Source organism: Vigna umbellata, chromosome 2, assembly GCF_029865625.1.
Source record: "Vigna umbellata cultivar VRB3 chromosome 2, Vumbellata_1.0, whole genome shotgun sequence".
Lineage (NCBI taxonomy): Eukaryota > Viridiplantae > Streptophyta > Magnoliopsida > Fabales > Fabaceae > Vigna > Vigna umbellata.
Window position 1 is genome coordinate 43,576,299 of NC_142166.1, and position 20,641 is coordinate 43,596,939.

At 31.2% G+C, this 20,641-nt stretch overlaps 2 protein-coding genes across 6 annotated transcripts; both read left to right on the forward strand.

Moving 5' to 3' along the window:
* Nucleotides 1-5,041: 5,041 nt before the first annotated feature.
* On the forward strand, nt 5,042-11,958 carry LOC124820852 (MADS-box protein SVP-like). 5 transcript variants are annotated; one of them, XM_088106947.1, is made up of 10 exons: nt 5,057-5,137; nt 5,257-5,399; nt 5,599-5,787; nt 9,679-9,757; nt 10,002-10,057; nt 10,173-10,272; nt 10,357-10,398; nt 10,979-11,020; nt 11,339-11,514; nt 11,754-11,958. In XM_088106947.1, the coding sequence occupies exons 3-10, from the start codon at nt 5,606-5,608 to the stop codon at nt 11,770-11,772; spliced, it is 696 nt and encodes a 231-aa protein (XP_087963073.1). In that variant the 5' UTR covers nt 5,057-5,137; nt 5,257-5,399; nt 5,599-5,605; the 3' UTR covers nt 11,773-11,958. The 5 variants fall into 5 exon arrangements, with proteins under 5 accessions (XP_087963074.1, XP_087963073.1, XP_087963076.1 ...); XM_088106948.1 differs by lacking the exon at nt 5,257-5,399 and having other exon boundaries at nt 5,042-5,137; XM_047292629.2 differs by lacking the exon at nt 5,057-5,137 and having other exon boundaries at nt 5,151-5,399.
* A 3,246-nt stretch (nt 11,959-15,204) lies between these two features.
* LOC124820868 (V-type proton ATPase subunit E-like) lies at nt 15,205-19,578 on the forward strand. Its single transcript, XM_047292649.2, has 6 exons — nt 15,205-15,385; nt 15,468-15,568; nt 16,187-16,343; nt 17,318-17,514; nt 17,770-17,869; nt 19,299-19,578. The coding sequence occupies exons 1-6, from the start codon at nt 15,284-15,286 to the stop codon at nt 19,332-19,334; spliced, it is 693 nt and encodes a 230-aa protein (XP_047148605.1). The 5' UTR covers nt 15,205-15,283; the 3' UTR covers nt 19,335-19,578.
* The last annotated feature ends 1,063 nt before the right edge of the window (nt 19,579-20,641 follow it).

Sequence of the window (20,641 nt, forward strand, 5' to 3'; positions counted from 1 at the left end):
AATGTATAGGAACAAAAATATCAAAATGACACGGACGTGATGTAATAAAACAAATGAAAAATATTATGTTTAATATATAAATATGTATATATTATTCTCAATAACCTTTCAATATTCTAATATTATATATGATTAATGATTTATTTTTCTTTAAACTATTTCACGTTTTTCATATTTTTATTTAGATTATTTTCCTTTGTTTCGATAGGGTTGGGAGATTCTTGCTAAAACACTCTTGTCTGTACTTAAGACTGGATGAACGTTGAAGATCGGGCGGACTCTATTCGAAACGCTTCAGGTTGAAGACTGGGCGGGCTTTGCTCCAAGCGGGCAGACGTCACTCGTTCTCGCTAAGACCGGGCGGGCTTTTCTCCAAGCGGGTGGATGGGCTTCCTAGTTGTCCTCGCACTCCAAGTTGTTCGGTCTCCCTCCTCCTTCTCTAAGCCGAATGGGCGGATACCTGTTAAAGGCACTCCGACGCTCAAGTCAGTAAAGTGACCGAGCGGTCAACACAACAAGTAATGTGTGTGTATTATGCATCATGTGCAGCATGGTCCATAAATCATACCTAAGACTCTTATTTATACTGGTTGTAGTGGACTTTTACCTTTCGTCGACCTAATGACGGGCCAATCACACCTTAATCTTCATTAGGGGCTTTAATGAGCTATTTATCATTTGCAATGATAGGACTGGTGGTTGGTCGGCCAGAATGATCAGCCGGCCTGAGTGGTCGGCCTGGTGGTTGGTCAGTCAGGATAGTCAGTCGTGTGGTAGGCCGGCCGGCCTGAGTGGTTGGCCGGGTGGTACGATACACAAATCATTAATTTATTCCTTTATAATTAAGTCATTAGTTTTTTTATTCAATAAACTACCGTTTTTAATTGGTAAAATGGGTAAGACGTATGTTTTATATTGGTTTAATTGATTTGGAGGTCCCTATTTGTGCAGTTTTTCGTCAATTAGGTCCCTGTATTTTGAAATAACTCAATTTGGTCCCTATTCATGAAAAATTGAAACAATACAGTCCCTGCTGTTAAATTCTGTGGATGACGTCAAAGTTATTGTTTGGTGGCTAGATGAGGTGGCATTTCATTTGAAAAGTACGTAGCACGTGTCATCCCTTCCCCACCCAAAATTAGGGTTTGCCAAATTGGGAAAAAAGAACTTGTGCCGTCAGGAAGTCTCTTCGCGAGAGAAAGAATTCTGCTGATGGAGATGAGGTAGTCACTCATGGTGTTTAGCTGGTTGCAGGTTTGGTTGTGCGATTGGGGTTTCTTCTTCATGGCGGCGTAATTCTTGGAGGGTGGTTGTTAGGTCTCTCTGTTGTTTGGTTTTCTTCTTAGGTTTTCCTCTCTTTGCAGGTGCGAGACAGAAGCTCATGGTGGTGGCCTCTTGCGGATGGCAATTCAGAGTTCGAAGTGTTTCTTCGAATTGGGTCTCTATGTGTGTGATGGTTGTTGGTCCTTTAGTTTTCTGAGTGTAGGTGGTGAGGATGGCGGCACGAAGCGTCAATGCAAGATGGCCATGGTTGCGCGTGAATGAAGAAGTGGCGCTGCTCATGGTGGTGGTCTGATGCGAGCTTGGAGGATGACGAGGTGTTGATGGCGACCTTGCGATGATGGTCTACGTGAGTGAGACTCGAAGCTTGCGCGATTTTGGGTCGTGGTGGCGGAGTGATGTGGCGACGCTGTGGTGGTTTTGCTGAAGAAGATGAAGGTGCAAGATGGTGGTTCTGCGACGGCGATTTGGGCGTTGATGATGCGTTGGAGAGGACGGCTGTCGGCGAGGATGGCGGTGACGGCGCTTTGGGCTATCATGGTAGCTGGATGAAGAAGCTTGTGTGTTGATGGTGATGAGAGTGGTAGTCGCAGCGGCTAGGGTTTTGTTTTTGCGATTCTGTGTGCACGTTGGGGTGGCTCTGCGACGGGGCGGCTTGGTGGTAGTGCGGTTTGAGTGTGGCGGCTTGGTGGTAGTACGGTTTGAGTGGCGACTCTGTCACGTGCTTTTCAAATGCCACCTCACCTCGTCACCTGGCAACAATTTTGACACCGTCTACAAAATTTAACGACAGGGATTGTATTGCTTCAATTTTTCATGGATAGGGACCAAATTGAGTTATTTCAAAGTACAGAGACCTAATTGACGCAAAACTGCACAAATAGGGACATCTAAATCAATTAAACCTATTATATTTATACATTGATGAAATATTTGGATAACTCAATAAAAAAACTCAGGTAGTCTAATAAGATGTACGGAGAACTTAAATAATTCTATAAGAAATTAAGATAGCTTTGTAAGATGTATGGAGCTTAATTGATTCGGTAGAAAGTTTATATAATTTGTTAAGATGTACTAATAATTTAAATAGTTCGATTGATAGTGTACCTAACTCGAATATTTTACTAAACTATTTAAACTTTCCACTAAATTATATATGTTCTCTGTACCACTTACCAGACTATTTAGATATTTTCTCAACTTAAAACACAGTACACTTACCTTATTAACCTTATCAGCCTGAAAACGCAACACATTAATTGATACCGAATTATCTGGCCAATTTAAGAATACAATACATATGTATTAAATAAGTTAATAACATAACACACTATCACATAAAAAATAATAATAACGTTAATCATAAATTTGTTTAGAAAGAAGACCTCAATAATAAATGTGTTAGTTAGAGAATAGACAAAAAGACAAAATCATAATTAACCGTATTATATATTTAAATCCCCTATTGTTTATCATTGAGCGTGTGTTCGCTTCTACGGATGTTACTGTAGACAGGAATTATCGAAGACGAAATTGAGTGTGACGTTGTGTTCGCTTCCACGGATTTGACACGATGGAATTGGGTGAATTTGCAGGATATGTGATTTTAGTATCACTCGCATATCTGAGATGATTTGTGCGGATTGTAAAGCAAATGTCATGTTTGCCCCTTAGTCTTACCCTCACTGGGAACCCTCCCTTCATCATCAACGTCAAAGAAAGCAAATGCGCTGGACACGTGTCTCTATCCACTGCCTCAATCTCAAACTTTTCCACCACTGAAGCTGCAATGGACTTCATCTGAACGTAAGCCATTTGGACCGGCGTGAAACACCGGAAAACGAAATGGACTCAGCGAACTCGTCGTCGTCGTCGCGAGTGTGATCCTTGGCTTCCAATCTGGACCGTACAATGGAGTCAGCGAACTCGCGGACGGTGGTGATTGAATCTCGGAGCCTCCTTTATGATCCAAAGCTGAACAAATTTTTGTTTTCCACACGAAACGTGTCAAGCTCAGGAACCTCTCTGAAATCAGCCTTGTTGCATCCTCGAACGCGCTCATAAAATCAGTAAACTTAAAAAAAAAAGCTTTAACCCTTGCGGTTAATATAGTATTTTCAAAGGTTAACATATTTTATTAAATATTAAATTAATTAATTGTTATTATTATTATTAGTATTAATTAATTAAAAACGTAAAAAAAAACCGTAGTTAGAAATACTTGGTAGTAAATTATATTACAAACAAATACTACATTTAAAAATAAATTCATTTTACTACATTAATTTTTTTTAATTTTTAAAAATTAATTATAATTATTATTTATAATTTTAGTCTTTTTATATACATTTTTACAATTACATATAACATTAATAAATAATATTTTATATTACTTTAATACCTAGGGATATTTTGGTAATCTTTAATTTTTACCAATAAAACAAATTTTTTAAATCTATCACATTAATCAAATCATCTACCCAAATCATATCTTCCAAATCACTCTAAGAGAACAAAGTCAGAATGAGGGTAGTTTTAAAGTTATTTTAATTAAAGCATTACAATTATATATTTATACACAAATAGTTCTAATTAAATGAAAATAACAATTTACATCATGTGCGGGGACCAAGGCACGTTATGACGTGGGGCCTATGCCCAATGACTTTTCAGTTCATTTTTTATGCACATGTTATTTATAAATAACGTTTTTATTTATGAGGTAGATAATAATATTATGCGCTATTTTCATAAAAATGGTTTTTTTTAATATTGATTATAAAATACTTACATTGTTTTTATTTTTTAGTAGTAATTTTTTCTTATATCGATATATTTTCTTATCCTTTTAAACAAAATATTTGAATATCATATATTTATTTTAATATTATTTTTATCATCTATTTTAAAGACTGTAAAAATTGTACTTACAATTTTTATTAGCTTTTTTATTTTTACTTATTTGATTATAATTAAAAAAATATTTAAACTAAGTGAGCTTAATTACAAAAACTGATAAGAAACCGATGGTTTAATTTTTGAAATATTTTCTTTTCACTTCCATCACTTGTTTATTTATTTTTTTCCCCTCTTAATTTTCTTTTATTTGAGAATCCAACATAATTTTTATTTCAATTCAAACATAATATAAATAATTATCCGAAAAACAAATGAAATATTGAGTTGTACTAATAATTTATCAAACTTTAGTTTTTGGTACGTAGTCACGTTTATATTAATATTAATATTATACTGACATTTAGCTATCTGAACAATAATTTTCATCAATTATTATTTGATGAATAAGACAACTCATTCAATTAAGTACATTTTTAACTTTTCTAATAAATTCTTTTATTGCAGATACTATTCATGGATTTCTTCATGATATATGAAATCGTCATTCAATTGGATCTTTAAAAATATTAACTCCAAAGTATTTTCTATTAATATTTTAATAAGCCATTAGTATAATTATTTACATATATATATATATATATATATATATATTTATATATATCTAAAAATTTATTATAGTTTGTAGATATATATATACTAACTTATTGTGCTTAAAATAAACAAACGTGTAAAAGACTGAACTGAAATTCCTTTCACATCGATCTCTGAATAGCCAATGGCGTTCTGAAATATCTATATCCGATTTTGACTACTAGTCAACTTCATTATTAATTGTTTAAAACGAAATTGAGGTAAGAAAAACAAAATTAAAAAAAGAAGGGATAAGATAAATAACTAATTAGTAATGAAAATAGAAAGAGCTGAGCATATTTAGCTATCTATAAAGGGAAGGGTTTCTTTCCTTTCTTGATACGAAGCCAGCATCCCAATCAAGGTTATCTCTCTTTCTCTCTCTTCTGTGTCTCTCCCTGTGTTACTGACTCCTAAAAGTTCTCCTTCTCTTCACACTTTCTTTCTTTGTTACTAAATCTGATTGGAGCAACATTTTCTTAGTTTTTCCCCTTTCAGTACAAATCAAAAATAGTGCTACATACACTTCTCCACTAGGTTCAAGCATATCAATCAACCAGTTGAAATCAAAACCCACCAATCAAAACCTCTCAAATCTTGCATGTTCGCTAACTTCCCTTTGGCTGGTAGGTTCCTTTTTCTGTTCCCGTTATCCAGATCTGAAACTGGGTGTGCCTTTTATTAGGGTTTTTTTTTCTTGTTTTTCCAAGTTGTGTTCATCATTCCATATCCTTGTATATGTGTCATGTACAACTATTTTTGTGTTTTGAGACAAGTGTGAGAGTGTGTACTTTAAAATAGTTCTTCTAATTCAGTTTTGTGCAGCTGAAAAATGACGAGGGCGAAGATAAAGATAAAGAAAATCGACAACATAACCGCTAGGCAAGTAACATTTTCTAAGAGAAGGCGAGGGTTGTTCAAGAAAGCTGAAGAGCTTTCTGTTCTGTGTGATGCTGATGTTGGTCTCATAGTTTTCTCATCTACCGGGAAGCTCTTTGATTATAGCAGTTCCAGGTACATACGGAAATAATATTGTATTACAAAACTGTGACTTTTCTCTCAGTATTTGTATACATACATGTATGTATATACATGTATAAAGCATAATATTCTTACGTTGTTTTGATTAATACGTACATGTGTGTTTCTCTGTGTGTTTGCTCTCCTTCCTATATCCTAATTCCTGGCTAAGCTAGAGTGCCTGTAGTTTCTGTACGGAATGTGTTAGAGAGAGAGAAAGAGGGACAGTGTATTAGGTGTGATCTCATGATGGGTTTGGAACAAAAACCTCGTTTCACTCGCTTGTGTTCTCATTTTATGGGAATTCAATAGTAGTCTATTGAAGTTTCCATGAAACGTTGTGCTGATGAGAGGAACATAAAAGAAAGTGCAGCTGCATAAGTTTATAGTAATTCCTAGACTTTTGTTTGATAGGTATAGTTTGGACTATCTTTTGATGTTATAACAACTGATTAATAATAGTTTAGTTCACTGAGTGTCGAATGTTGTATTGTTGTGCAGTTGATGCACTTTTCCCAAAGAATCATGTGTGTTGGAAAGAAACTTCAGTTTCGACGGTTATTTGAAGCTATGAAAATATCTGGTTGCTTAATCTAACCCGTTCAAAGAACTCGTGTTTCTTTTCTGACCCTTTGAAAGAAGCACGAGTTTATCTTTATGTATTTTTTTTCATGTACATGTATATGAAAAATCATTCGACAAACACCAAAGAGGCAAGAAATGTTATTTCAAAATTAGTATAGTTGTGCAAGAAAAACAAATTCTCTTGATTGGTAATCTCTAACTTGTGTATCAATGTAGCACATTCTTATTATATTAACGACAACTTTACTTAATACAATTTCTGAAAAACGGAATTGGTATTCTTGTTATATGTCTCAAAGTATAAACAAACGATCAGAGATCTAAAGAACTGTAAGCCTTTGTGTATATGGTTTCTCTTTTTCTCTTGAACTTTTGCTAATGTCAGACATTGATGCTCATTTTCCGGGTACAAACAGAAATTATAGGATATAAGAGGAAAATGCTTTGTCTGAATTCGAAATGACACAATGAGTGTGCTTGGTTGGGACAAACAAACTGGTCAATAGAGTGATAAAATAATATTTGGACAAAAGGTTAAACAACAATTTTCTCCCCACTCATGAGTGAGTTTTGAGAAAATATTACAGTCAACTTTTTCATTTAGAACGATATTTTATTTACTTTAATATTTTTTGCTTATTACCTTATATATATTTTCCTTCATCACATGATTAATCTTTTTCGCTTCTCTCTCTATATATTTATCCTTATCTGTAAAAATAAAATTTGAGTAGCACACATGGTTGAATATGCATCTCCATTTGCAATCTTTGACATAGGTTTTAGGAAGCAAGTGAGGGCTACGGTTTCAGGAGAAGTGTGCCATATATGACACAGACATTTTTATGTGTTTTTTCTTCTATTGTTTTGGTTACTTGGTCCTTAATTAGAGGTCGGATTAGCCACTCTATTTTGTTCTTTTGTTAATTTAAATCAAATCAAAATATAATAAACTAAAATAATAGTAATGGAAACTATACAGTATTTAAATAAACATATAAATATAACATAAGAAACTGAATCAAACATATTATATTATATGATAAACTAAATAATAATAATAATTGAAATAACAACAAATTTCACAATTAATAGCAATTATCTCATTAGTAGTTCTGGGGCTGGTCACTTTGCATTGTGTATTACTATTGAAAAGGTTTATAACAACTATTATTTATAAATGGATTGGGATACCTTGTATAACCTTATCTAATGTTATGTGTCTTTATTGTAGATTTTACTATTCAAAATTGATAAGTATTATGTATTGCTTCCATATGTCAACTATATCTTTCCTTAACGATGAAGTTGAAATTCAAGAATTTAGAATAAAAAATATATATTCTACTATAATTTTAATTGTTTTATAAGCTAGAATCTTGGAACTTGGACGACATGCATGGGTGAATTGAATTAAACATGTACTTGAATAAGAGCCCTAAATTCTCAAAATATTTCTATTGGTGAGGGAATTTTTTCCTAAGTAAAACTACATGTCAGTAATTTCGTCATTATCAGAAATGAGCAGTGTGAGAAATATACATTTAGTTATATTGATTTAGAAAATAATATAATTGCTTTCTCGAAAAATTGTCTTTTTCATGTTTGGTTGAAGGGAAATATGCCCATACTATAATTAACTTTCTGAAAAAATATTTCTAATAAAATTCAAAAAACAAGTAAAGTATATATGTAAATAGTTCAGAAATAAATAAAGAAACTACATCTTGGTACAGTGACATTTACAGTAAGAACAGAATAATCTCTATGTATCTAAATAAATAAATCTTGTGTATTTGAAAACATAATAATAATCACTAATATATAAAAGTAATATAGGTTGAAGTTGCTTTACTCAAATTTGAACGTGAAGGAATTCGATATGAGGTTTAAATTGGTTGAAGCTCGTGAAAATAAGTGAATAGAGAGACTGTGTCAAACGATAGATAACTTATGCTGCATCAATTTTGCTTTATGATAGTGAAGATATATATAGTGTTTCTCTTATGTGTTACTTTTTCAATAGTTATCAAATGTGCAACTTTTTATATTGATTAGTTAATAAATATGTATAAAAAGTTTAGATTATACATAAAATATTTTTCTTTAAGTGAACTTTTTATATAAGTTAACTCATATACTTTATACATATATATTAATTTAAAAATTGATATATAAAAAGTATTTTTTTAGTTGTATAAAAAGTTTTTTCTTGTGTTTAGCCTCTATTTTTCAAGAGAAAAATCACTTTTTCCTGCATTGATTTATCATGTTCCTCCCAAAAGACAAGGTCTTACTTACAGGCTCGTGTTCTTTAAATACTTCTTTTCTTGGGTCCATTTTCATGAATAAAGAAAAAGCATTGGATAAAGTTGTCAAATGAACGTGAAGCAGCAGATAAAGGAAGATAAAAGAGAAAATTTAACAATTTAACTTGTTCCTTTTTTTTATACTTATTGGATTAGACATTTTTAATAGGTGGTCCAATAACGGTCCGATACCATGTTAGAAGCTAACTCAATCCCACAAAACTGACTTGTAAGATAATATTTGCACTCAGTTATAAACTATGAATTGACATTATCGACTATACGAGACTTCCAACCGTGTCCTCAAAAGTTTTACTCTCAGTACAATTTTCTCCCTATTTCGTAACTTTTCATTCCTAAATCTGTTTTATGCCTAATAGTACCTTTTTTGCTGCTTATATGAAATTAATGTAAGAAGATTTTATCCCTTTGTTTATGTCCATAAATCTTAAAATATTATTGATTCTGGCTACCACCTTGCTCATCATACACATGGTCTAACTTTACGAGTTATAATTTTCTGAAACACTAGTGAAAATTAACGCAATTCATATATATATATATATATATATATATATATATATATATATATATATATATATATATATATAATTAAGTCATATGTGAGCATCGTTCATTCCAAATATGTATACTAATTACTTTATGTTTCTGTGTTATGGGAAGATTTGTTTTCTTTTTTGCTAATGTGAATATCAGGAATAAACTTTCAGAATTCTTTCTCTATACAGATAAGATATTTTTCATATGAATGTCGTGCTCCTTCTGCAAATTGCATAATGAATTTATTATACGTATGCATGGATTAATTACGTAAACCAGCCAATTCACCCATAAAAATCAGTCTTCATATATGCAATGCCAACTTGTATATACCTATATCCATTATTTCTCTCTCGAGAAAATGCATTTTATTTAAACTTCTCTGCTAACATTTTTTTTTTCTGTCTCTTCTTGTTTTGATCTTGTACAGTATGAATGACATAATTACCAAGTATAATACGCATTCCCCTGGCATGGACAAATTGGACAGGCCATCACTAGAAATGCAGGTTGTACAAAAAAATATGTTCTTATATTTTGCTTTTCTCTTTTTATTAGTTGCTATTGTGCAGAGACTTACACCACAAAACTTCTTGGAGAGCAAAGCATATATATTATGTAATTGATCTAATTATTCTTATATACTATGTTATTATTATTATTACTTCTACATTTGAAAGAGGTTCAAAATTATAGGCTGAAGTAACACTAATTGCTGATAAGTAACTGCACGAGTTTAATTGTTGATTTCAGCTAGAGACTGCCACCAAATTGAGTAAGGAAATTGCAGAGAGAACCCAAGAACTAAGGTATATATATATGAATTTTGTGAAAGAGAAAAAAGAGTTAAAAAAAGGAAAAAAGAAAACTTGAAGAATAACTGGATGAAGTAAAATACATTGTGTTTATGTTTTGAACGATTAGTTGGATGAAAGGCGATGATCTTCAAGGACTAAGCCTAAATGAGTTGCAGCAACTGGAGAAAAAACTTGAAAGTGGACTCGACCGTGTGATTGAGATAAAGGTAAGCACATAATGTCATTTGGTTAAGGTGCATGTTTTGATGAATGATTCATATATACCAACTCATCTCAACTTTTTCCTTCAGGAAAAGCAGATGATGGGTCAGATTTCTGAACTTCAGAAAAAGGTTTTTTTGATATAACTTGATGATGCATGTAGTTAGTATCTTCACTCAAATTGAAATTAATACACATATTAGTATAATTATCTGGTCCTCTTTAAGATAATCTTCCATAGTTCTTGCTGCATGAATATGAATATCAGTTAGTCCTTCCTTTTAGTGAATACCAAGAATTCGATAACTTGGTCATGTTATATTAGAATTCTCACATTAATTAGAGATAAAATCAATTTAGAGTATATAAATGAGTGCAAAATTTTATCTTACAAATTAATTTTGTAAAATTGAATTAGATTTAAAATTCATTTCTGAACCTGCTATAAGCATATAACTAGAAATTAGTGTTTTAATTCTATCATAATGTTCGTACTTAAGTTAATTTAGGACTAGATTTATCAAGGTTTTATAAAATTGAATTAGGTTTAAAATTTATTTCTTAATATGCTATAAACATATAATTAAAAATTAGTGTTTTAATTCTATCATAAGTTGATACTCAAGTAAATTTAGGGCTAGATTTTTCAAGGTTTAGTTAGTAACTTTCGAATTTTGAGGATTGTTTTGCTTTCTTTTCTGTCTGCTAAAGGGAATCGTGTTGGAAGAAGAGAATAAGCATTTAAAGAAAAAGGTGAGAACTCAATGACTCACTCAATTTCTTTTAATCTGTTTACATAAGAAAAACTCAAGATTATGAAATAATGCAACGCATCTGTATCCTGTATAAACAATGTTATAATTTCACTCTCATTTATGATAAACGTGCTAAAAACAAAACTGAAAAGATATATATAATAGGTAATATTGTCTTAAGTTTTTAATTTACAAGTAGATAAATAATTAAAGTTTTGAAAAGGGTACTACAGATGTTTTAGGTTAATTAATGTAATTACTTTCTTTTCCTATGTTTTTATTTTTTCTGAGATAAAATGTTACATTAATTAATCAGCTAGCGGAGACGGAGATGGAGGCTGTGCTGCGTAAAGCAACAATGCATTTTTTGATGGAGTCAAACATGGGAATGCAAGAAGAAGGTGTTTCATTAGAGTCTACAAACAACGTTAGCAGTTGCATCAGTGACCCTCCTCTTGAAGATGGTTCCTCGGACACATCTCTCAAGTTAGGGTAAGCAAAACCACCAAACACTAACAAGTATATATATTAAAGAAAAATGTTTTTTGACACCACGAAAGTATTTCAGTCATTAAAATAGTTCGTTTTTATATTTATAAAAAAAGAAAGAAATTGAAAGATAACATAATCAATGCAAAATATCTGTAAAAATTTATTGAGTGTGAAAATAATACTACTAAATTTGCAAATACCGTTACTTTGAACAAGTTCTTTGTTGTGTTTTTTTTCAGGTTACCCTTCTCTAACTGAAGATATGTAACATGGTGAATGAGCCATGTTCGGCTTCAAGTTTGTAAGAATTTCTCTTGAAATCTGTAACCACTTGTTTTTCTTGAATATTTCGCAAGTGAGAAATGTATGGTTAGCTATCAAAAATCAATGAAATATATATATATATTTTAATAATATATAAATTACGATATCTTTTTATCTGTATTAATTGGGCATGATGTGAATAGTATGGTTTTGTGGCTCTTGTGGAAGCAACCCAAAAGCATAATTGTTTGTATCCTTCGTGATGAGATGAAAAAAATGATTTTTGGAAAGTTATATATGAGTGAAGACTTCAACAAAAGACTCGTGTTGAATAGAGAAAATACTTCTATTATTAATGGTATAATTTACTGATTATGTTTCATAAAAATGGTCCCTCTTCATAACATCATTATTATAGTTTGTTCTCAATGAATTTAAATTTGAAATTCATAATTATTTTAGTGTAAAAACTCTTAAACTTAATTTCCAGAATTTACTCTAGAATAGAATGAACATATTATTTGGAACTCACGTTTCTTGGTTTTTTTAGCAGAATGAGAGGACAAAATCTTTCTCAATCTCATTCTTCATTCACATATGTATTCAATGGTAAGGAATTGAGATTAAATATATGTTATTATAGTGCAAAATCTAAAAATACCCATATTTGAATATTTCCATTTATCTAAAAACTCTGAGATATGAATAGAAACATTGTTTAACCTTATTTATTTTTTCAAACAATAACACTATGGTAATTAAATGAATATTGGACAAATAATGCTTATTTTATTTTATTCTTAAAATCATTTACAAATCCTTATAAAATTTTCTTTTATTTTTCTCCTCTTCTCTTTATTCTTTAATACAAACAATCTTATTTTACACTTTCTCTCTTCTTTTCTCTCATTTTTTTTTACTCCCTCACTTTCTTCATGCTAACAAAGACTTGATGTGTAGTTTGTCCACGTCCATATACTTGAGATCATTTATAAGGTGAGTTCTTCAAATGCAAAGCCATGAATATTTTCACAATAAATTAAAATATACTTTTTGAAAAAAATCATAAATACTTTTAAAATTTACAATATAAACTAGTTTATATATAAATTAATCTATAAATTAATACTGCCTCAATTAAATTTCTTATAATAATTTTTTTTAAATTACGTATAAATTAGTTTTAGTTTATGTAAAAATTATTCAAACTAGCGGTCTTTCTCACATTTTGCTTCATCGTGTATTTTGAACTGCATATGGTTGGACATACCTAAGCAATATGAGTATCTTTATCCTAATATTTTCAAATGAAAAAATTAAAATCACATTTTTACACAATAAATTTATCTGCTTAGCCTATTTAAAGTAATTATACGGTATTATTTCTCTATTTCTGTTTTTTAGTAGAAAACCTCTTTATATGTTTGTATAAACAAAATATATTTTCTGGGTTGTCAATACCAGTTTGTGTATATTTAATTATTTTTATCTATATATATATATATGTGTGTGTGTGACAGTAGTTTACAATACGTATAGCTGCTATTATAATTTACTTAATTATAAGTTTTGAACGTTTTCCTTAAGTTGACTATAAGTTTACGTGAATATTAAATATTTAAATAAAAACTACAAAATTTAAAGCATGCAAAAACATTAGGCCAATTGAGAAATGGAATAATTAAAATAAGATTATTTTGGAGTCACTATAGTGTTACTATGGGTTTATAGTTAACGGATCGGGTAAAGTAACGAATTGGATGAGAAGGACCGAGCGAATGTCGTGAAAACATCTCATGACCGTTCCGTTCCGACAACCATTGAGACAACATTGAGCAGAGTTAAGACGCAATTAATGTCACAATGTTGTTAAGTGATTAAGGTTTGCATTAATGATTATTAAGAGATAAATTAATTGGTCACCCTTACACCGATCGGTTACCAGAGCAAGGAGTGGAGAGACGTTCGGCACCCCGAACTTTCAGACAGACGATTATCCTATAGAAAAGGATAAAATTAATTTAGGCGTGACAGGAGGTGTTCCTAAATCTAAATTTCATTTTATAGTTTCTTGTGGTACTATGTTTTTGAAAATCATAATTCTCTTTAATGATTATGCTTAAATAATTTTGTTCTAAACAACTTTAAGAAAAGGTAAAATGAAAAGAGAAAATAAGTTTTTCAAAAATTAGAAGTAATCCATGTAAAAAAAGAAAACAAAACTGGTTGTAGGGTGAGATTTGCACCCACTTTATAAATTATAAATTGGCTTTATCTTTAGTCGATGTGAGACTTTTAACACTAATAAATATATTTAATGTTATTTTATCATTATAAAAGTTATATAATGTTACAATTCTCATATGAACTAAAAATAAAATTGAATTATAAAGTATAAAATATAAGTACAATTTTTATATTATAAATCAATTTTATAAAATTAAATTATATTTAAAATTATTTTTTTAATATAATTCAGAATTATTTAGAGTTCATTTTCATTTTACAATTTCTTTTATAAAATTAAATTAAACTTAGAGTTCATTCTTTTAAGATCTAACAACAAATCATAAAATATTAAAACCTCCCATTTTATTCTCTTGAACTTTCCTTCTTTATGTAAAAGTGTTGACATAATGCATTCTCAGTATTAATCTACTTATAACATGTTTTTTCTCATCAAAGAATTATTTATTTAAGAAGAGACTCGTATCCAAATATTTTCTTTTCAAATATCATACTACACGTAATCTTTAATTACCGATTTCAATTTTAGAATAATATACCAGAGAGTGTCCAAATAAATTTGTTAAATTATAGGAAATTTGATGTGATTTAGAAGTATTTAGATAATTTCTTTTAATAAAAGTTTTTATGAATTTGTTTTTCGTTGGAGGATACAAAAAGGGCTGTGATTATTGAAGAATAGAACTTATTTTCAATATTCTTTGTATTTTTGTTTGAATAAAAAAAATTCAATTTTTTTATGAAAAACATAAAATTTCAATATTAAGTTCGTATTTATAATTTTCCACCAAATTATTGACAATTAAAAACGATTTTTTTTTTCATAATAACATGGGATATTAACATATTTTTATGTTTGGATGATTTCACTGTGAATAAGTTTCATAATTCTTTTTTACTCGTTTTAGTGAATATTGATTTGTCATGCGATGGATGTATCATTCAAATATGTCTCATTTATTTGAAAGTGTTGTTACGGATTGGTTAAATATCGAGTAGGATTTTTTAATCTACTTCCTTTACTTACTTTTTTTTTTTTTTGAAATAATACAAAAATTTATACTTTTTTTACTATTTTACTCTTTGATTTATATCAAATAAATAAATATAAAAGTGTGTTATTGTGTATTCTTACTTATTTTAAACTGGTGAAACGAAGGTGTATAAATAAGAGGTGTGCATCTGTGATTTGTGGCAGTGAGGCAGCAATCCCTATCAAATTCAATCATAGAGGAAGTTACCGGTGTTTCGTCTGAAAATGAACGACGCAGATGTCTCTAGGCAAATCCAGCAGATGGTGCGGTTCATCCGCCAGGAAGCGGAGGAAAAAGCCAATGAGATCTCTGTCTCCGCCGAGGAGGTATCTATTCATTTGGCCGTGTTTTCTTCTCATTCGCTCTTCATTCATGCTCTTAAACCGATTCGTACTTTTCCTTCGGCAGGAATTCAATATCGAGAAGCTGCAGTTGGTTGAAGCCGAAAAGAAGAAGATCAGGCAAGAGTACGAACGCAAAGAGCGCCAAGTCGAAATTCGGAAGAAGATGTAACTTCGTAATACCTTTCTATACTCTTTTTTATGCGGTTTTTGTCTGAGTTTGAAATTCGCTAGGATTTGTCCTCCGTTGAGATTGCTTAAAATTAAATTCTGGAGACCGAGTTCTACTCGCATAGATCTTGATATTTGATTCTTACGGAATCGGATTCGGTGCAGTTATTTTGTCATGTAATCACTCATTCAGTGTATTTATTTATGATTGAAATACTGTGACAGAGTCTTTTAAGTAGTAGAAGATGATGTTTCGGATCTATATCGAACTGTTCCGAATTGCTGAATTCCCTAATGCATTCAAGTCAGATCAATCAACGATGAAAATCAGTAATTAATGTTAGAAAATATGACTGTAGGTTTAGTTTAGTCCTTTTTTGTTAATTTTCTTTGTTTGTGTTTGAATACTTCGGTTTGATGTTCAATTTCTTTCAAGTTGTTGACGTACTCAAGTATATTGCCAAAGTTTGACGGAGGGAATGGAGGATTTAGTTTCTGAGATGCTTTTTGTTCAGTTATGTGAAGTACAGAGCTGTGCGTTGTACTTCAAAGTGACAAAAACAGTGCTACTTGAGATGGTTTATGTTTTGAGACACAATTGATTGTTTGTTGCAGCGAGTATTCAATGCAGCTGAATGCTTCTCGAATTAAAGTTCTTCAAGCTCAAGATGACGTCATCAGTTCCATGAAAGAAGCTGCTTCCAAGGAACTTTTGAGTGCGAGTCATCATGATCATGTGTACAAAAACCTTCTGAAAGATCTCATTGTTCAGGTCCGTTAAATATTTTAATATGGTACGTCTACTTATGAATTGATAATTTGATTTTGCTGTTTTGCTAAGTGATATCAGATTATTCTTTCCATCTTTTTCTAGTAACAACTGTTTTTAATGATATTTACTTATTGTATTCTACTTTTGTATTATTTAAGATGATGGGCACAACATTTTATCTATAACTAGTAATTTTGCTGCAAATTGCTATTACCCAGTGCGCCATTGTATCAACATTGTTGATCGTTTTTGTGATAGGAACTTGGGTATTATGGGGGTGGGTGGAGTATTTAACTGTTTGGTTCTCCCCTTTGTGGTAGCTACTTTTATAGAGTTGGTTCCAAAGTGTTGGGTACTTATCAATTATTATGAGAGCTAGTTGTGTGTCTTGTAATGGGCATCTTCGTAGGATTCACGGGCTCACATCAGTATGGAAGTGGAGTGAAGTGTCACCATATGAAGTGTTAGAATGAAACCTGCCAAGATGTCGTCTCTTAGAGATGGTATTATGGTAAGAACTTGGGTATTATGGGGTGTCTAAGTCCCACATCAAGTAGTATCGGATCCTTGGTGGAGTATTTAAGTGATCGGTTCTCTCTCCTTTATTGTTAGAGCTTTTGATAATGGGTTCACCGAGTGCTTGGGTCCATATAAATCATAACTATCTCCCAACATGAGGACCTGTGTTCAAAGGCATGGGTTCTATCTCCTTAATAGTTAGCTTTTGAGGATGGGTTCACCGAGTGCTTGAGTTCATTTAAATTATAACTGTCTCCTGACATGAGGATCAACCTTTGTGTCCATGGTGTGTTCAATCTTTCTTACCCTTACCTCTTTCCTTGCTTAACATGACCCTTTTAATCTTTTGTAATGATATATATATATATATATCCTTGACTGCTGTTTATAGACTTCCTTCCTTCTATGCGTAAGTATGTGGACATGCAGTATAATGTTAGGACTCTGTGTTACAGTGTTTGCTAAGACTGAAAGAAACTTCTGTCTTGTTGAGATGTCGGAAAGAGGACCTGCACTTGGTAGAGCATGTGCTGGATTCTGCTGCACAGGAGTATGGTGATAAAGCAAATGTTGAACCCCCAGAGATCATTGTTGACAACCAAGTCTATCTTCCACCTGGACCCATTCATCACAATGATCATGATATCTACTGGTAAAGTTCATATTACAACAATTAAATCTTAACTAATTGTTTGGCCTGGCCAGTCAAGGATTTGCTTTATTTTTTCCTCTTCGTTAATTGTAATTCAACATTATCTTCTGAGAAAAGTGCAAATTCAAATCTTCTGTGCATAGTAATTCTTTCCCACAACAATTGAGGATGCTTCCTAAAATATTATTAACTGTTAGCTGCTTTGATATTTAAATTGCAGTTGTAGCACACTTAATTATTTTTATTGATATTCAGTTCTGGTGGGGTGGTGCTGGCTTCTCGTGATGGAAAGATTGTGTGTGAAAACACTCTTGATGCACGACTTGATGTAGTGTTCCGTAAAAAGCTCCCTGAGGTAAATTTTTTATGCACATTAATTCTTACTCTATGATTTTGAATCCTTTGTTAGATATATTCTACTGAATTTCATATTATTTCCAAGTAGGAAGGTGGGTTATTTTTTCGATAGTGAAACTTTGCCATTGAAATAAATAAAAAAAATACTACAGTAAAATTATATCTGATGGGCTACTAGGACATGTAATGGAATGTACCAGTGATTTTAAGAGAAAGAAGAAGCAGGACTTAGGACTTGTTTAACAGAGAAGAAAACGCATATTAAAAGAGAAAAAAAAGCTGGACTTTCATTTTTTAATATCAGAAGCATTACCATTTTTAAAATTTAATGAATAACTACCCACTAACACAGTAACAACGTGATCCTTCGAATAAGCTATGTAACGGACTCTTTAAGACTAGGACAGCAGCAACAAACAAAAATTACATAAACAGACCGTGGAGTATAGGGAGTAGTTAACTGATGCTCAACTCAATGCCATCTTCCTCACAAAAAGAATTAAGTTTTTCCTTGCTATTATCAAATCTTCTGAAATCATCAATAAAGGCAACGTGATAACAATTCCCTGCTAATGAAGGAGTTCTCTATGGACCAACTGTGTGACTCACTTAATGAAAATAATAACAAATTAGTATTAAAATATAGAAAGTTAGAAATACAAAGGAGACCAAAATAAAATGGAAAGGAAACAGAGAACGGATAATATTTGATACTTCGAAAATTCTGTGATAAGTAGTCTTGTAAAGCAAATAATTCATATTTGATTAATAGATATACTAGATTAGAATATACACCCACATATAATGACATAAAATTAAGAATTGACAGTAATTATTATGTTAAGGGAAGGAGAAGCTGTTAAGATTTGTTAGAGCCAGGAAAAAGACAAAAGTCTTCAAACTAAACTATGAACTTGGACTATTGCTCTTACTCAAATAACTTGTATGTAGAATTTTGATTCACATCCACTTACGTGTTTTATTGGGTTGTTCTACCACGATATTATACTAGTATATACACTTTCTATTGATTGCACTGAAGTAATAGCCAACTATAATCGATTCTTAATTTAGTTCCAAATTCAAAAAGTCGTTTTGTTCCCTGTCTATTTCTCTGTGCCTTTGTTTTTCTAGACTAGTCTAGGAATTCCTTTTCACTAATATTTTCTCACACTCTTTCTCCTTCCAGACGAAATATATACTGTAATGTTCCATTATGGGCAACTTTCTGTCTAGTATGTTTACTTCAGATATTATTTAGAATGATAAATTTAGTAAAACAGTGGAGTAGTCGAAGTTGTGATAACCCCCACATTCTTCTTTATTTTCTTTCTTCTTGGGAAAGGGTGGAATTGTTTTGAGATGATGAACTGGTTAATCACGTCAAACCACTAGATTCTTATGAAGATTCTTGCTCTTTGTTGCAGATTCGAAAGCAGCTCTTTGGACAAGTTGTTGCTTGAAGGTTTCAAATGTATTGTTTCCGTACCCTAGAATGTTTGTATCCCGCAGCATAGGCGTGTCTTGGACCTGAATAGGTTTGGTGCCGTTGAATTATAGTTGTTGTCTTTTGAATAAACACCATTTTTCCGTAGTTCAGCTGCTCCCGTACCGTTTATTATGGGCCACGTGGTGTTCTAGAACTTCTCTGGCTCATTGCCGCATTTTGTTCATTGGTAAAATATATATGCATATATACTGTCGACAGTGTGAGGGAAATATAAGCGTTCTGCATTGTCGTGTCTGGTGCAAGTAAAAAAAATAAATTAAATGGAAATAGTGAATTGTGGGGTCCATGTGAAGGGAGGGGGATTGGACCGCTTTCTACGTGTAATTACCATGGATTTGGTCTCCTGACTGACGGACAAAAATAAATTTACTCGTCTTGATGATTATATTCAAATAGTTATTTAAAAAAATCTTTAATTAGAGGTAAACAAGTACAAGTTATATATAGTTTTAATAAAATATAGGAAATAAAGATATAAAAATGAGTATAATAAATTTATAATATAAACTAGATTTAGTTCAGATTGGTTTTCATAATGAAATCTGAAATTCAATCCAATAAAGGAATTGGATTTTCTTTTTGGTTTTTTTCGCTTTCTATTTATTCAGTTTCATGGTCTTGGATTGATTTATTCTTACCTTGTTACACAGGATTGAATTAATTTACGAACATACCAATTTGATATTAAATAGAAGAAAAATATTTTAATAAACTGTCATCAAACAAAAATTTCATACATTATAAACTTATTTATTGTTAAGAAAAATGAACCATATAATTAATTTTATATAAATTGTCTACTTGTAATTACACTTTGTCAAATTAAAATAGATACAAAAATAATGTTTTTTTTTTCACTAAACAAACAATTCCCAACAAAATTAATCAAGCTTGAATGAGCTTAGAAAACTTGATAAGATGAGAATAAGTAGGCTTAGTGAAAATAGATAAGAAATAAACTGAAAATTTGTATTGTTTTATTGAAGAGAAAAACAAAACTGAAGAAACATGAAGAGATTAATAAGAATATTTGGAAAAAATACTGCGAACTCTATCATTTTTTATAAATAATTTCAACTAACATTGTTCACCAAACCAATATTAATTCTTTCTTCATCTATTTTCTCTCATTCCTTCAACTAAACCCAAGAATTTCAACGAGATTAAGGGTCACATTCCTCCGAGAATAACCTCGATTAGTTTTAGATCCATAAAACCAATGTGGACTTAGCAGAACATTTTGCAAATCCCGATCACAGT

Excerpts from the sequence above, each read along its gene's own strand:
- LOC124820852 (XM_088106948.1), top strand. The coding sequence starts at position 5,606 with ATGACGAGGGCGAAGATAAAGATAAAGAAAATCGACAACATAACCGCT. Across the intron at positions 10,273-10,356 it reads ACCGTGTGATTGAGATAAAG|GAAAAGCAGATGATGGGTCA; the intron begins GTAAGCACATAA and ends TTTTTCCTTCAG. Across the intron at positions 10,399-10,978 it reads TTTCTGAACTTCAGAAAAAG|GGAATCGTGTTGGAAGAAGA; the intron begins GTTTTTTTGATA and ends TGTCTGCTAAAG.
- LOC124820868 (XM_047292649.2), top strand. The coding sequence starts at position 15,284 with ATGAACGACGCAGATGTCTCTAGGCAAATCCAGCAGATGGTGCGGTTC. Across the intron at positions 15,386-15,467 it reads TCTCTGTCTCCGCCGAGGAG|GAATTCAATATCGAGAAGCT; the intron begins GTATCTATTCAT and ends TTCCTTCGGCAG. Across the intron at positions 16,344-17,317 it reads TGAAAGATCTCATTGTTCAG|TGTTTGCTAAGACTGAAAGA; the intron begins GTCCGTTAAATA and ends TCTGTGTTACAG.